This window comes from Rana temporaria, chromosome 5 (genome assembly GCF_905171775.1).
Source record: "Rana temporaria chromosome 5, aRanTem1.1, whole genome shotgun sequence".
NCBI classification, from domain to species: Eukaryota; Metazoa; Chordata; class Amphibia; order Anura; family Ranidae; genus Rana; species Rana temporaria.
In genome coordinates this window covers 73,810,014-73,828,258 of record NC_053493.1, presented here as the reverse complement: position 1 = coordinate 73,828,258, position 18,245 = coordinate 73,810,014, and the positions used below count along the sequence as shown (strand labels likewise).

Here is an 18,245-nt window from a genome sequence, read left to right as displayed (position 1 = left end):
TGCCACCCCTCAGTGCCCATCCATGCCCAGTGCCCACCCATCAGTGCCGCCTCCTCGGTGCCCATCAGCGCCGCCATATCAGTGCCCAGTAATTGAAAGAGAAAACTTATTTACAAAAAAAATAACAGAAAAAAATAACTTAACTTTTTTTCAAAATTTTCTGTCTTTTTTTTAGTTGTTGCGCAAAAAATAAATCGCAGAGGTGATCAAATACCACCAAAAGAAAGCTCTATTTGTGGGGGAAAAAAGGTAGCAGTGTAGCATGACCGCAAAATTGTCATTCAAAGTGCGACAGTGCTGAAAATTGGCTTGGGCGGGAAGGTGCGTAAGTGCCTGGTATGGAAGTGGTTAAAGGATCTCAAGTTTCTGAATTTGCAGAAGTTCAGGATGGATTCCACCCTGATTGTTGGTTTCTCTGCTTCATCAGGGAGAGTTTCTGGCATTGGTGGCTATCAAGGATGCCTACATGCACATCCTGATATTTCGGCCTCGCATGATGATTTCTGCTATTTACTATAGAGGCTTCCTACTTCCAGTTTGAGAGATTCCTGTCTGATCTTGGATGAAGTCTGAGATCATTGGAACTGCATGAAGATTATGGTAGCTGCCTTTTTGATGCACCCTCCTATGCTCAGTTTCACTCCCAGGGCTTTTCATCTCCATATCTACATCCCAGAGCTTCGGGAAAATCAACTGGCTTTTCTACAATGATATGTTTAACTTCTGAGTCACTTTGTCAGTATAGTTGAACAATGCTAAGACTGTGGCACACACCAACTATCGAGGTGGGACAGGAAGTTTAACTGCACAGGAAGACTCTTGGCACCTTGCCTTGGGCAAAACTTCACGTTTCAGGACTTCCCGTAATGCACTTGGTGTGGAAAATTGGCATCAGCAGTTGAATTTGGGAGACTGGATACTTCACCTAGAGGTGTTTGCAGAGATTTGTCCCCCGTGAGGGTTGCCAGATGTGGATCCCTTGACAACCAGATTCAGCAACATCCTGGACAGAGATCCTCAGGTGTCTTGCTATAGATGCCCCGGTGACTTCCTAGAATCCGTTTTCCCCGATCTGTGTCTACCTTGTCTGTGGCGCAAAAAAAAGGTGGGGTGGCATTCCGGCAAATCCTGATTGCACCGGTTGGCCAAGCAGAACACTATATGGAGACAACTGAAATCTCTTGACTGAGGAGCCCTAAGTGTCATATAACATGCTTTAAAAAGGATCAGGATCCTTTGTTATCCCACACACACACACACACACACACACACACAAAGCTTTAAGCTTCAGTTGCTAGCTATCCTGCTTTGGATTGTAGCCAGTTCTCTGTCTCAGCCTTCATCAGGTTATATTCATATAAAAACAGAATACTGTGATTTGCAAATCACATTAACCCATTATTTATGCACAATTGAAAAAATATCGAATATTTAAACTGACAAAATGATCCAGAAAAAATAAGGTAATTTTGTAATTGATGGCATCAACAGTTCTCCAAAAAGTTTGAATAGGGCAGCAGCTGACAAAGCAATACTAACAAGGAAGCATTGGAAGAACATTATGCATCAAATTAGGCTAATTGGCAACAGGTCAGTAACTTGATTGGGTATAAAAAGAGCATCTTAAGAGTGTCAGTGTCCCAGAAGTCTGGATGGGCAGAGGTCCATCGATCTGTAAAGAGCGGCATCTAAAAATTGTCAAACAATTTAAGAATAATGTTCCTCAGCATAACGTTGCAAAAACATTAAATATATCATCATCTACAGTACATAATATCACAAGATTCTGAGCATCTGGGGAAATCTCTGTGCGCAAGGGACAAGCCTGATGCATAATATTGTATACTCATGATCTTCTGGCCCTCAGAGGGCACGGCATTAAACGGGCATGATTCTGTGATGTAGTAAATATAAGGAGCTGCTCTCAAAATAAAAAAGTGATAAATAATTGCATACACCACTTGATGAAATAAAGAGATACAAAATATTAATCTAAAGGTCCATATAATTGAGTATGAAGATTCGATGTGGGCCACCACTTATCAATAAAGATGATAAAAGGGTGAAACTCAATATTGGCACCACCAACACACGTGTACCGCCACCATGTAATTACCTGCTTACCAGAAGGCAATCTATATAAAGCCTGTATGGTGGTCTCACTCCGGATCTGCATCAAATACCAACTCGCAGGGGTAAGCAGAGAGAACGGATTGGATAAGCTCAAATCTCCAGGCAACCAAGGATACCATCAATCATATACCCAAAAATGGAAGAACACTCAGAATAGTGTAATTCAGACTAGGTATGAGGCTAAGTAAAATATACACTTGCACAAAATGAAGGATAAAATTGTTGTAAAGCCGGCCGGCATGCAGACACCCGTCCACTAGCGATGACGTTGGCACATCAACCTCCCGACGTACGTTTCGTCACAGATTGATGTCGTCTTGGGGAACGGGTGACGCACTGACTCATCGCATTAAGTACTATAGCAACAGAACCACACCACAACCACAGTGTGAATCCTAGGCAGCGGAACCCAAATCCCCTACAGGTGGGGCTAAAAAACTACCCAGCAAGATGTGTGAATTCAACCCATGAAGATTGAAAACTATAATTATAGAACAGGAACATGTAGAAACTAACGATAAAGTATTGCTAGTTGTATGGATATAATTTAGATGTAAACCACAATCGCCTGTACCGCGTTGGCGGAATAGGGAAAAAACTGACGTGGTAACTTAACTGTGCCTCTGGTGGTCGAGAGAACACACCTTCTCATGAGACACAGAAAATAGATTAATATTTTTATTTATATATATATATATATATATATATATATATATAATCTCTCACATATACATACATACATACACACACACACACACAGTGCCTTGCAAAAGTTTTCACCCCCTTGGAATTTTTCGTGTTTTGTTGCCTGGAATTAACGTGGATTGTTTTAGGATTTGCATCATTTAATTTACAGAACATGCCCACAACTTTGAAGTTCTGTGTGTTTTTTTTTTTTATTATTATTGAGAAGCAAACAACAAATTGAACAAAATAACATAAGTCAATGTACATAACTATTCACCCCCCTAAACCCCCCTGTAGAGCCATCTTTTGCGGCTATCAAAGCTTCAAGTCGCTTTGGATAAGTCTCTATGAGCTTGCCACATCTTACCACTGGAATTTTTGTCCATTAATCCTTGCAAAACTGCTCCAGCTCCTTCAAGTTGGATGGTTTGCGCAAGTCTGACCACAGATTTTCTATTGGATTGAGGTCTGGATGATTCCAACACATTTACATGTTTCCCCTTAAACCACTCAAGTATTGGTTTAGCAGTGTGTTTGGGGTCATTGTTCTGCTGGAAGGCGAACCTCTGTCCTAGCCTCAAATCACACACAAGTGGTACAGGTTTTACTCAAGAATATCCCTGTGTTTAACACCATCCATCTTTCCCTCAACTCTGACAGGTTTCCCTGTCCCGACTGCTAAAAAACATCCCCACAGCATGATGCTGCCACCACCATGTTTCATTGTGAGGATGGCGTTCTTTGGGCGATGTAATGTGTTGGGTTTGCGTCAGACATAGCGTTTTCTTTGGCCAAAAAGTTAAATTTTAGTCTCATCAGACCAGACATTCTCGGCGACGGTATAATAGCGGCATTATACCGCTGACGCAGTGTGAAAAGGGGTCCAAGTGTATCTTTTAACTTAAATAAACCTCATACCTAGTCTGAATTACACTATTCTCATTTTTGGGTATACGATTGTTGGTATCCTTGGTTGCCTGGAGATTTGAGCTTATCCGGTCCGTTCTCTCTGCTTACCTCTGGTGTTTGATGCAGATCCAGAGTGAGATCACCATACAGGCTTTATATAGCTTGCCTTCTGGTAAGCAGGTTATCTACATGGTGGTGGTACACGTGTGTTGGTGGTGTCAATATTGAGTTTCACCCTTCTATCATCTTTATTGGTAAGTGGTGGCCCACAGCGAATCTTCATACTCGATTATATGAACTTTTGGATTAGTATTTTTTTATCTCTATTTCATTAAGTGGTGTATGCAATTATCACTGTCACTGGTTTTTATTTTTTGTTTTGAGCGCAGCTCCTTATATTTACTATATTTTACTTTTGATGTGTTATCTCACGTTAGAGCTGCTCCTGTGTTTTTTCATTACATTTTTATTTGGCACTATTTTGGGTAGCGCGGTATTTCTCTATTTTTTGATTCTGTGATGAACATCACTGCATGCGCAAAAATCACTGTCTGTGAACACAGTTTGCTGTGCCAATCAAAAATGCAAGGTAAAGCTAAATGCAAAGAATCCGCCTTATCTTAACATAATCCAATAATTGCAGCTGTCTTCTTTGGGCCAAAGCTCATGTTGGTCTGTTGCAAAGTGGAAAACTGTTCATCCCTGAAAAATAGAAATTTGATTTTTTTTTTTTTTTGGTCAACCATGGGTGCCGTGTCCTACAGACTGGAGGGGAGGGACCATCCAGCTTGTTATCAGTGCTCAGTTCAAAAGCCAGACAGGGCTCTGCCCACACAGCCATGTTATTAACTCACAAATTTGTAAATTTATAAACTACAAGTCCTGTCTGACACTGCAGCAGGCAGACTTGTAGTTTTCAGTGGACTGCAAGCGCACTAATCAGCATGCACATATTTCATTCATTCTTTCTCCAGTTTTCTAACAAAGCTGTTGGAGATGCAGGCAGAGAAAGCTAAAGGGAGAGTACAGGAGCCTGACATTATACCCGCGATTGATTGATTGGCAGTGCAATACTTTGCAGTCTTCTGTAAAAAAAAAAAAAAAATTAATGCACGTTTTTTTTCCTCTGCAAGTGTGTGTGTAGCGCTCACCCCCGAAGGAGCCGCTAATTAGTTTGGGATCGGCATACTGAGTTACCTTCTTGGCTTGGTCTAGGGGTGAAGGGCAGGTGTCCAGAGACAAAATTAGTTTTCAATGCTTTATTCCAAGGCCCAACATGGCCAACATCAACATGGCACACAATAGAGAAAGGTTGATGAGCGTAGAGAAACTTTAGTATCAGGCCTTGGATATGAAAGAGCAAACCTGCTCTTAGCAATAATGTAACTCAATTCTTCACCACCCCAGATCAGGGTGGGTAAAGTGCCCCCGGACAGGCGACTATCACCGGCCTGGCAGCCGGGGCGCAACTTAAAGATCACTGGGAGGAACAGACCTCTACCACAGACCTGACCTTGTCAATTTGAGATATGTGAGAACAGGATGAGTGAATCCTCCCAGTCAATTCAGATTTGTGTCACCAACTGACCGCTTTAAGCATACCTGTCATGCAGTGTGGTGACCGGATCCCCGATGGTTCGACCAGGCCTCCTGGGCAACCTCTAGTTCTAGATTCTCCCCAAGCCGATCCCCCATCGCACAGCTCCCAGCTTAGGATCCTTTCAGCAGACGGTTGGGACCCAGCAAGTCGCTGGGGCCCCTCAAGGTTAGGGTGAGGCTCCGCATGGTGCATAACCTTAGTGAAGCAGGCCACCGTGGCGGGGCCCATGGATGCGCGTACCCTGAAGGTGGATACCACACCTGGAACTGGGGCCCCGCACTGAACAGAGACCAATGGCGGTTGCCACAGATATATCCCCCCCCCCCCCAGCATGCCCAACGAGGGCAGAACTCCTCTGATTGGCTGCTGAGGAAGGTGGGCCTGTCAGAACCCCTCTAGCGCCAACTGCCGCCCAGGGGTGATAACGCACCCCTGGAGCGCAGACAGCCTCATTGAAATTTGCGACCTTTTTCCACATTTCAGGCTTCAAACGTAAAGATATAAAACTGTAATTTTTTTTTTGAAGAAGAAGAATCAACAACAAGTGGGACACAATCATGAAGTGGAACGAAATTTATTGGATATTTCAAACTTTTTTAACAAATACAAAACTGAAAAATTGGGCGTGCAAAATTATTCAGCCCTTTTACTTTAAGTGCAGCAAACTCTCTCCAGAAGTTCAGTGAGGATCTCTGAATGATCCAATGTTGACCTAAATGACTAATGATGATAAATAGAATCCACCTGTGTGTAATCAAGTCTCCGTATAAATGCACCTGCACTGTGATAGTCTCAGAGGTCCGTTTAAAGCGCAGAGAGCATCATGAAGAACAAGGAACACACCAGGCAGGTCCGAGATACTGTTGTGGAGAAGTTTAAAGCTGGATTTGGATACAAAAAGATTTCCCAAGCTTTAAACATCCCAAGGAGCACTGTGCAAGCAATAATATTGAAATGGAAGGAGTATCAGACCACTGCAAATATACGAAGACCTGACCGTCCCTCTAAACTTTCAGCTCATACAAGGAGAAGACTGATCAGAGATGCAGCCAAGAGGCCCATGATCACTCTGGATGAACTGCAGAGATCTACAGCTGAGGTGGGAGACTCTGTCCATAGGACAACAATCAGTCGTATACTGCACAAATCTGGCCTTTATGGAAGCGTGGCCAGAAGAAAGACATTTCTTAAAGATATCCATAAAAAGTGTAGTTTAAAGTTTGCCACAAGCCTCCTGTGAGACACACCAAACATGTGGAAGAAGGTGCTCTGGTCAGATGAAACCAAAATCAAACTTTTTGGCAACAATGCAAAACGTAATGTTTGGCGTAAAAGCAACACAGCTCATCACCCTGAACACACCATCCCCACTGTCTAACATGGTGGTGGCAGCATCATGGTTTGGGCCTGCTTTTCTTCAGCAGGGACAGGGAAGATGGTTAAAATTGATGGGAAGATGGATGGAGCCAAATACAGGACCATTCTGGAAGAAAACCTGATGGAGTCTGCAAAAGACCTGAGACTGGGACGGAGATTTGTCTTCCAACAAGACAATGATCCAAAACATAAAGCAAAATCTACAATGGAATGGTTCACAAATAAACATATCCAGGTGTTAGAATGGCCAAGTCAAAGTCCAGACCTGAATCCAATCGAGAATCTGTGGAAAGAACTGAAAAATGCTGTTCACAAACGCTCTCCATCCAACCTCACTGAGCTCGAGCGGTTTTGCAAGGAGGAATGGGCAAAAATTTCAGTCTCTCGATGTGCAAAACTGATAGAGACATACCCCAAGCGACTTACAGCTGTAATCACAGCAGAAGGTGGCGCTACAAAGTATTCACTTAAGGGGGCTGAATAATTTTGCACGCCCAATTTTTCAGTTTTTTATTTGTTAAAGTTTGAAATATCCAATAAATTTCGTTCCACTTCACGATTGTGTCCCACTTGTTGATTCTTCCAAAAAAAATTACAGTTTTATATCTTTATGTTTGAAGCCTGAAATGTGGCAAAAGGTTGCAAAGTTCAAGGGGGCCGAATACTTTCGCAAGGCACTGTGTATGTATGTATATATGTGTGTATATGTATGTATGTATATGTATATATATATATATATATATATATATATATATATATATATATATATATATATATATATATATATATATATATATATATATATATATATATATATATATATATATATATATATATATATATTTATTTAAGTGAACTTATCCTTTTAATCATTGGTTGGTTGGAGTTCTGTATCTAGATCATAATTTTAAAAATAATTTTATGTTTTATCCTCTACTTCTTTTGCGGAATGCTCTAAAGAAACACTTAAAGAATGAATTAACATTTCAGTTGAAGTAACAAACATAATTTTCGTCCTGTCACATATCGGTGACCTTTTGTGACAGCTTGTCTCTATTGGAGGGAAGTATTTTTATGTGCTGATTAAAGATGTCATTTGAAACCATTTTATTACTAGGGATGGTGAAATTAATCTTGACACTTCGAGCCAGATGAAAAATAATTGCTGATTCACGGCATTAAGTGTGAATGGGAGTCCAGTATAAGCAGAAGCAAGAGGGGGATGGGAAGGTGTTGGATGAGGTAAAGATCAAATTTACCATGTTTTTGTGTTTGATTTCTAATTAACCCCTTTTCTATATAATGACATTTGCTGCATCTGGTCCACCGAAGCTAAATTTATAGGTTCATCCTTGTCTAAGTCAGAAAAAAATAGATTTGTCCTTTTTTTAACATTTTCAAAAAAAAAATTTTTTAATCAGAACTTTTTTTTTATTTCATTTTTTTTAATTTTTTATTAAAAACATGTTTATATATTAAATCATGTAAAGGGTGATCCCATCTAGTATGACTCAGATGATTGCTGTATGAGTGGTCTACTCATTCCACAGTAGTTTCCCTGGTAATTTTTTTGTAATTTGGTAGGTTAACAATTGGTCATGCACATCTGTAATTTAATTTAATCCTACTGTACAGGATAAAGGCTTGATGTTCATACACCCTGGGTTATAAGCTGGTACCTTCGGGTGGTTGGACACTGGCAACGCGTTTGAGAACAAGCCTCCTGGGTGTACCCGTATAATCCTACCCTATCCGGAGTCTCTCATTATTTTGTTTGCGTCCTCAGGTGATAGACCTCGTTTCTCTTATGGATAAATAACTCTTGGCTTCACTAGTTTATATTTTACTTTAGATTCTTCAATGAATTTCCTCTGTCTTCTAATGCAACAATAGAAGCAGTGCATCTGGATCAGTGCAACCTCTGTAAAACCTAGGGAGTCGTACTCGAACCCCACGCCATGGGGACATCCTGTAATGGTTCTCCAGGCACTGGATCCTGCATGGGCGCTCACCTCGGCACTTAGTGCAACTTGTGCTTATCTGCAGGGTGCTATGCAGGCCAAGGCTAAGGCAAAAACTTTAACACTAACACCAGTGTTAAAGTTTTTGCCTTATCGATCTTTATCACTAGTTTACTGCTTTATGGACTTTTTTGCACTAGCTCATCACTGAGCCCAGCAGAGCTAATTGGGTGTTGTGTGACACAGATTGTATATCTTTATTTGCACCTCTCATCACCTTATTGATTGTGTATTCCCTTCCACTAAGAAGAACGTATGAATTTATGTTACTTGCACTTTTGTCTAGAATAGTTATAAGTTTGTCAGCCTGCTCACTGATCGGCTCTTTGTAAAGCCATTTTTGTTTGTACTATCACAGTCAGACCACCCTTCACTTCCTTTCCACCTCTCCATCCTCCACACATAGCGCAGCACTACCTTCCCCATTAATAATACTTAAGGTCTGATACACCTTCCAGTGCCGCAGCTGCACCCCACCCCCCCCTCCCCACCCTCCCTCTGATAGCGCGGTAATACCCACTCTCACAATACTCCACAATACAATACTCTGAAATACCCCGCAATAATCTGCAATACTCTGCAATACAATACTCTGCAATACAATACTCTGCAATACAATACTCCGCAATACCCCGCAATACTCTGCAATACTCCGCAATACAATCCTCTGCAATACTCCGCAATACAATACTCTGCTTAAAAGTGTGCAATACTCTGCTTAAAAGTGTGCAATACTACGCATTACTCTGGAATACAATACTCTGCAATATAATTATTATTTATTTTGATTTTTATCTTTTTTACTACTTGGTGGCGATCTGCGATTTTTGTCACGACTGCGATATTCCTACCAAGCTCCCTCCTGTGGCCAGGGGGGCCACATTATATATATATATATATATATATATATATATATATATATATATATATATATATATATATATATATATATATAATCTCTCAATATTAAATAATTTGTACCTGTGACATAATGCATGTATATAATAATGTTAATATATAATTATTAATAATGTAAGACATTTCACAGGATTCGCCGATTTTAAATGCTGATGAAACTTCTAATTCGGAAGAAGAATTCTCATTTAGCTTTAAATTACAATTGCGCGGTCATGAGACGTTGCTCACAATTAAAATTGACGCCCTTTTTTTCACAGAAATAGACCTTTCTTTTGTTGGTATTTGATAACGTCTGTTTTAATTTTTTTATCACTTTAAACCAATATTAATACATTTTTACTATAATAAATATACCAATGTATATAAAAATATATATATTTTCTTTGTTTAGGACAATACGTATTCTTATAAATATATATGTATATTTTTTTTAAATTGCAAAAAGCATATAGTGATTGGTTTGTTCTAGTGCCTTCAAAATAGGTGACAGAATTATGAAATTTTGTTTTTTATATTTATTTTAATAGTAATGGCGCTGATCTGCCGTATTGCGGTGGATACTTCGGACACTTTTCAAAAATGTGTTACCATTCAAATTTATACAGTAATCAGTGCTATGAATTTGCACTGATTACTGTATAAATCTGACTGGCAGGGAACGTGTTAACATTAGGGGGCGATTAAGTGGTTAAATAAGCAGTGATTATAACTGTGGGGGGAGGGGACTGACTGGGGGGGAGGTGACCGATCGGTGTCCCTTTCTTACAAGGGACACACCATCGGTCTCCTCTCCCTGACAGGACGTGGAGCACTGTGTTTGCACACAGAGCTCCACGTCCTTGTCTGTGTAACAGCCGATATCGGTTACCTGGTAAACATTGCGGTCGTCAGGCACGCGCTTTGGCACCTCAGTGATGTGGCTGCCACCCGCGCGCCCCCCAGTGGCCAGAGGAGCAGATGACGTCAAACATCCACCAGGGAATTTTAGAGCTACCCTGTGTCCGTCTTTTGTCTGTGGCCGGGGATCAAAAAGGTTAATTGTTCAATATGTACATTTTTAAATAATTATTATTTTTTTTTTTTAAAAGGACACTGTTGGGAGTGTAAATCTCAGCGAAGAAGAGGATAGTTGTGCATCATCTGTTCACAGCCAAATCTATGAGGTAAAGATTTAAACCTAATGTATAATAAAATTGTAATATTATACAAAATGTTTTATACATTTTTAGTCACTTCAAGCACGGTCAATAGCCAATTAAGGGAATTGTAAATGAAACTTTTTTCACCTTTTATGCATTCTATGCATTAAGGTTAAAAAAACTTCTGAGTTTACCGGCCCCCAGGGGGGTACTTACCTGACCCCTGAAAGTCCCACGCTCGGCCCTGACATCCTCTGCGCCGCTCAGCCTGGCCGCTGATTGGCTAGAGCGGATGGACTGAAAGCAGCGCAGCCATTGGCTGGCGCTGCTGTCAATTATGTCCAGTAAGGCGGCACACCGAGCGCGCCCGCAATGACCACACACAATGCAAGCTCTCTCGCATGCTTGTGTGTAGTACTTGCGGGGAAGACGAGAGACAGCCGCCGTGGGACTCCAGAAGACGAGGATCGAGGACACCATGTGCAAAACAGTGGAGGTAAGTATAACGTTTTTGTTATTTAAAAAATAATATTTTTGGTTTACAAACACTTTAACGACCCTGAAGTGGCTTTGTTAACCTAAATGTACCTTATATTATGTACAACAGGTTAACAGTCACCGCACGCCTGTGTGTGCGACCATCACAGCGATCGTTGATGTTGTGTGTCGCTGTATGACACACCCAGGGCCAGACTGGCCCACCAGGATACCGGGATAATTCCCGGTAGGCTGCCTGTCCTGGGGCTGTTTGGAGCTCCGACTGACTGCAGCGCTTGTCAGGCAGAGCTCGCTCTCACCTATGTGTCACGCTGCGCAGCTGGCATCTCCCGCGGTGTGTGTGAGAGCTGGTCTGGTTGTGGCTGTCTTTGGCTGTGCAGGAGGAAGGTGCCGCCCCCCTAGACAGGCTTGTGTGATAGTATATGTAACACTGATTGAATGAGTGTTTCGCCTATCACACAAGCCTGTCTAGGGGGGGCGACATGAAACTTTTAATGTGCAGCACAGCCATGTGAGCTTCAGCTGCTGTCTCCACAGTAACTTTCACCAGCTTCTGCGGTCCCTCCTCCTCCTCTCCCACATGAAAGGCATAACGATGGTTCTTAATTTCAGCACATCGTTCAGTTGCTGCTTCTCTCCTAGAGAATCCCCTTCCACGTAGCCATTACCAGAACTACCTATCCTTCACTAATCTTTGTGAACTGGAGGTAAGTGAGAGGGGGGGGGGGGCAGTGAGACTAGGGTGAGTGGCCAGCAAACAGTAGCAAGAAGGAATGGCATGGATCCTCAGAGGAAGGTAAGGTGCTTTATAATGTGTGACAAGACATCAATGAGGCCCCTTTCACATGGGACAGAAACTGCTTTGCTCAGCAGGGCATCTGTCTGCTGACTGCCTACTGAGCAGAGCAAGAGGATAACTGATCCGCGTCGGCTCTATTTATGCCAAGTGGACACCACAGCCCACCCTGCTCTATTGGCAGTCTGATATAAACGAACCGTTTGTCTGTTTATACTCGAGTGGCATCCGCCCTGATCCACCCACACAGAGGGTAGCGGATCCCCCTTCAGTTTGTTTTGGTTGGGTCAGATTGAATAGACAAAAGTCCCTTTACAACCACCGCTCCATAGAGGATAATGGAGGACCGATCAGGTCTGCCTGAAAAACTGACAGGTGGACAAGGTTGGACCTTTAATGTGAAAGTCCCTATAGTGCAATGTGGCAGATGTCAAGAATTATATACAGTACAGACCAAAAGTTTGGACACACCTTCTCATTCAAAGAGTTTTCTTTATTTTCATGACTATGAAAATTGTAGATTCACACTGAAGGCATCAAAACTATAAATTTAACACATTTGGAATTATACATAACAAAAAAGTGTGAAACAACTGAAAATATATTTCATATTCTAGGTTCTTCAAAGTAGCCACCTTTTGCTTTGATTACTGCTTGGCACACTCTTGGCATTCTCTTGATGAGCTTCAAGAGGTAGTCACCTGGCGCAGCACCCCATCACTCTCCTTCTTGGTCAAATAGCCCTTACACAGCCTGGAGGTGTGTTTGGGGTCATTCTCCTGTTGAAAAATAAAGGATGGTCCAACTAAACGCAAACCGGATGGAATAGCATGCCGCTGCAAGATGCTGTGGTAGCCATGCTGGTTCAGTATGCCTTCAATTTTGATTAAATCCTCAACAGTGTCACCAGCAAAGCAACCCAAAACCATCACACCTCGTCCTCCATGCTTCACGGTGGGAACCAGGCATGTAGAGTCCATCCGTTCACCTTTTCTGCATCGCACAAAGACACAGGGGTTGGAACCAAAGATCTCAAGTTTGCACTCATCAGACCAAAGCACAGATTTCCACTGGTCTAATGTCCATTCCTTGTGTTCTTTAGCCCAAAAAAGTCTCTTCTGCTTGTTGCCTTTTTTTAGCAGTGGTTTCCTAGCAGATATTCTACCATGAAGGCCTGATTCACACAGTCTCCTCTTATCAGTTCTAGAGATGTGTCTGCTGCAAAAGGTGGCTACTTTGAAGAACCTAGAATATGACATTTATTTTCCGTTGTTTCACACTTTTTTTTGTTATGTATAATTCCACATGTGTTAATTCATAGTTTTGATGCCTTCAGTGTGAATCTACAATTTTCATAGTCATGAAAATAAAGAAAACTCTTTGAATGAGAAGGTGTGTCCAAACTTTTGGTCTGTACTGTATATATTGTGACAAGGCATTTAGAGTACGTCAAAAATTTAAGGGCTGCGCCAATATAGGAATTGTGTGAAAATTATAATTAAACCGTTCCACCGATAACAAATTGCCTTGAAGGTTGACATCCAGGGGCTGAAATGCGAAAAACAGTCCACAAAAATTTAAATAAAATAAAAAAATAGAAACTAAAACGTCGAATAATTTGAAAGTTAATTTGCCAAATGGCTAATCACAAAGTAGACCCCAATAATTCACATTTGGCAAATCACACCTTGAAATTATGTTAAATAATATCACCACAAACAAATGAACACTGATGATCAAATGAATAATGTCAAATGGATATCATAGATGGATGCAAGTAGGATGATCAATGGAATCAAGGGTGATCACTACGTTAACAAGAAGAGTAGCTGATCGGCTTTTCCCTACTCCCTTTTAAAAGACACGAGTAGAGGACAGCCGATCGGCTGCTTTCAGGACAGTGGCGGTCTATGTTGCTCGTTTAGCAGCAAAGCCCCCCCTCTGATAACGCCCAGCACCACTATGATACTGCCCAGCACCACTAGGGTTGTGCATTCACACTATCGGGTATTCCTCCTAGACCACCATGAAATGAGAATCTGTTCAAAGACGGCTGCCAATCAATGCCAGTTTCCTAACGGTGCCCACACAAAATCACTGCCACTGTCAGTCCCGCCATGGAAACCTATCAGTGCTGCATATCAGCAATGCATGTCAGTGATGCATATCAGTGCCCATTATTGCCCATCAGTGTCATGTATCAATGGCTAGCAGTGCCACCTATCATTTGCCAGCAGTGCTGCCTATCAGTGACAACCATTACTACCCACGATTGCATTTTTTTCGTGACCATTTGTTCTGCTAATCAGTGCCCAATAGTGCCACCCATGATTGCCCATCAGTGCTGCATATCAGTCACACGCATCTGTGCCATCTACTAGTGCCCTTGAGTTACGCTTAACAGTGCCCATCATGAGTGCTTATAAGTGCAACCTCATTGGCCTCGCCTCATCGGTGCCACCTTATCAGTCCTCATCATTTATGCCTAATCAGTGCCCATTGGTGAATTAGAAAAAAAGAGTGACTGGTATTTATTAGCATTTTGTTTGGAAATTAATTTTAGCTTTTTTTTTATTATTATTTCAATTTAGGAGGTTGTTAATCTTCGAAAAAGATTACGGGAAAAATATAGAAAGCCTGGCACTGCTGAGCCCACCAGCCTTTCCAAAAAATCCTTTAAAAAAAAAGAATAGAAAGTTCTGAAGAGGAAGTAGAATCTGAAACTTTGCTTGGACACACAAGGTGGTGTTCGTGTGGACAATGTAGCCCGATGCCTACTAAAGAAGAGTGTGTATGTTGCAAATCAGTACATGTGGTTCTGCCTTTCCTGACAAATGGAATAGATTGCGTAGTTGAAAATGATGAATTTCAGGAAAGATGTAGATGTTTAACAAAAAGAGTCCTGATTTACCAGTTGCAGATGAAGTCAGAAAATTCTCAGAGTGTATCTTCGAGATGCGAATAGGTATATTGTTGTTATTTTTTATTTTTTTTATTTGTATTTAAATATTGCAAACATATGTAAGACAGTTGATGTATCACTGCCGCCATAGCCTTAAAAATAGTGCCTTCAATATGCCCTTAAAAAGAAGAATTATTGTATTTATTGTGAAGGCCCGAGGGCATTCATACTGTACTGTTGCCTTAAAGGTATTGTCAAGGTTCCTTTTTTCATTTTTAAATAGGTTCATGTAAGCTAGTGCATTGTTGGTTCAATTACTTTTTCCTTCTATAGTTTTTTTTTTTCTTTGTGTGAATTTCTCACTTCCTGTTTCTCCTCAGTAAGCTTGACACCATCATTAGAGCAGTGGAAGGTCTGTCAGAACAGCTTACTGAGGAGGAACAGGAAATGAGAAATTCAGACAAAGAAAAAAACTTTTACAAGGGAAATAGAAGGAAAAGGTACTGTAAGTGAACCAACAATGCACTAGCTCAAAAGGAACCTATTTAAAACCTAAACAATGAACCTCTACAACCCCTTTAACAGGACGTTGAACTCAGTACTGCTAGTGCCATTTTTGGATGTGTTGAAGGGGCGTTGTGTTTATTACTCCTCCGCGTGTGTTCTTTCACTATAATAAGCACATTGACTTCCAGCACAGTCCACTTTAATGTGTCAAACTAAATTTTAAAAGGTATCTTTTAGAGGACAACCAAAACAATGCTAAAATTGTCCATCATAGTGCCAATTAATGACAACCATCGTTCCTTTAACCAGTTCCCGACCCCCGCATGTACATATACGTCCACAATATGGCACGTACAGGCACATGGGCGTACAGGTACGTCCCCGCCTTACCCGGGTTCGGGGGTCCGATCGGGACCCCCTCCGGTACATGCGAGGGCCGGGAACGGTGTACGGGAGGTCCGGGAGGAGGGGGCGGCTATTGGTTTCCAGCCGTCCCCTCTCGATCTCCCTCCGCGAATCAGCTTCCACCTGAGCCCTCCCTGCCTGTGTAACTGTAAACACAGGCAGGGAGGAAGTGACGTTTTCTCCCCTCTGGCGGTCTTTTCGTCCGGTTCCAGAGGAGAGAAGACGTCAGTACTGTGAGTTGCACCAACAGCACACTGACACAGCACACATAGGCACATAACCCCCCCCCCCGGTCACCCCCCCAGCACCCCCAGATCACCCCCTGTCACAGTGTCACTGATTGCAGTGATCATTTATTTTCTGATCACTGCTTTTAGTGTCAGTGTGACAGAAAAAAGTGTCAGGGCAGTTAGGTTTAGGCCCCTTTAGGTCCAGGGTAGCCCCCTACCCCCCCCCAATAAAGGTTTAACCCCTGATTGCCCCTAGAGTTAACCCTTTCACCCCTATTGCCAGTGTCACTAAGCGATCGGTTTCTGATCGCTGTATTAGTGTCACTGTTGCCGCTAGGCAGTTAGTTTTTTTTGAGGTTCGCCGCCAGGTTTATATAGCGTTGGGTACCCCCATAAATAAAGGTTTTAACCCCTGATTGCCCCTAGAGTTAACCCTTTCACCCCTATTGCCAGTGTCACTAAGCGATCGGTTTCTGATCGCTGTATTAGTGTCACTGTTGCCGCTAGGCAGTTAGTTTTTTTTGAGGTTCGCCGCCAGGTTTATATAGCGTTAGGTACCCCCATAAATAAAGGTTTTAACCCCTGATTGCCCCTAGAGTTAACCCTTTCACCACTGATCACTGTATAAGTGTCACTGGTGACGTGGTTAGTTATTTAGTTATTTTAGGTTCGCCACCAGGTTTTTAGAAAGCGTCAGGTACCCCCATATATTACCGAATAAAGGTTTTAACCCCCTGATTGCCCCCTAGTTAACCCTTTCACCAGTGATCACCGTATAAGTGTTACGGTTGACGCTGGTTGGTTAGTTTGCTGTTTATAGCATCAGAGCACCCGCCGTATATAACCCAATAGGTTTAACCCCCTGATCACCCGGCGGGTGATATAAATTTAATTTTAGCGCCAGTCAGGGTCTGCGTCGCCCCAGGCAGCGTTAGGTTAGAGCCAGTACCGCTTACACCCACTCGCTAAGCATACACCCCCCTTAGTGGTATAGGATCTGAACGGATCGATACCTGATCTGATCAGATCTATACTAGCGTACCCAGCAGTTTAGGGTACCCAAAAACGCATTGTTAGCGGAATCAGCCCAGATACCCGCTAGCACCTGCGTTTTCCCCCTCTGCCCAGCCCAACCCACCCAAGTGCAGTATCGATCGATCACTGTCACTTACAAAACACAAGACACATAACTGCAGCGTTCGCAGAGACAGGCCTGATCCCTGCGATCGCTTACAGTTTTTTTTGAAGCGTTTTCTACATTTGCTTTTCTATAGTCAGGTGCTTTTTTTACCTGTGAATCCTTACCATTGTACCACTAAATTTAGAGTCCAAAATGGCAAACCGAAGGTACAATGATAAGCAGGCCTTGGAGTTCATGTGCATGTCAGATAGTGAAGAGGAGGAGGTCACGCATCTGACAGATTCTGGCTCAGAATATGAACCCATTTACGACAGCGGCTCCATGTCAGATAGCTCGCACGACGAAGTTGAGGTCCCTGCTAAGGCCAGGCGTACCCGATCCCATTCTGATGTTGTTGAGCAGCAAGAACCGCAGGACCCTCGTATGGAGCAGAGATCCAGTACTAGCGCCGCTATTCCTTCTGGTGGATTGGCAAGCACCAGCGGCCTAGTACACCCTGGTCGTTTATCCAGCACTGCAGTAACACTTGGTGACGTGGCGAGTCCCATAAGTGCAGTTCAAGCTGGCGATGTGGCAAGCACAAGTAGTGTCCCGCTGCCACCAAGAAGAAGACAGAGACAGGCCCGTCGTGCCCATAGTGCCCTTCCTGTAGAATTTGCCTATCCTGATTGGGTCCCCACCACTTCTACAGCACCTGTACTTCCCCCATTCACTGGCCAACCCGGTATTCAGGTGGATACAGCGAACTTTACGTCACTTGATTTTTATTCGCTGTATTTCACGGAAGATCTCTATAGATCTATTATGGACCAGACTAATTTATATGCTGGTACCTACATCGCCGCTAACCCCCAGTCTCGCCTTGCCAAAGAATGGAAACCTCTCGAGGTTTCCGAATTTAAGACCTTTCTGGGCCTTACCCTCAACATGGGCATACACAAATTTCCGTCATTGCGGATGTATTGGTCCACACATCCCATCG

General features: G+C 42.5%; 1 protein-coding gene across 6 annotated transcripts in view; it reads left to right on the top strand.

Moving 5' to 3' along the window:
• Positions 1–18,245, top strand: part of LOC120940093 (RNA-binding protein 33-like) — an 85,829-nt gene that overhangs the window by 59,955 nt on the left and 7,629 nt on the right. For 2 of the 6 annotated variants that reach the window (XR_005749388.1, XR_005749389.1), the window contains 2 exons: positions 7,824–7,948; positions 9,776–9,840. Coding sequence is in view for 3 of the 6 variants with exons in the window: in XM_040352712.1 (XP_040208646.1) it covers positions 10,734–10,774 (41 nt within the window). In the remaining 3 variants the exon portion in view is untranslated. Of the gene's footprint in view, positions 1–7,823; positions 7,949–9,775; positions 9,842–10,733; positions 10,809–14,669; positions 14,766–18,245 lie in introns of those variants that run through there. The other 4 variants (XM_040352712.1, XM_040352711.1, XM_040352716.1 and 1 more) reach the window with 4 other exon arrangements.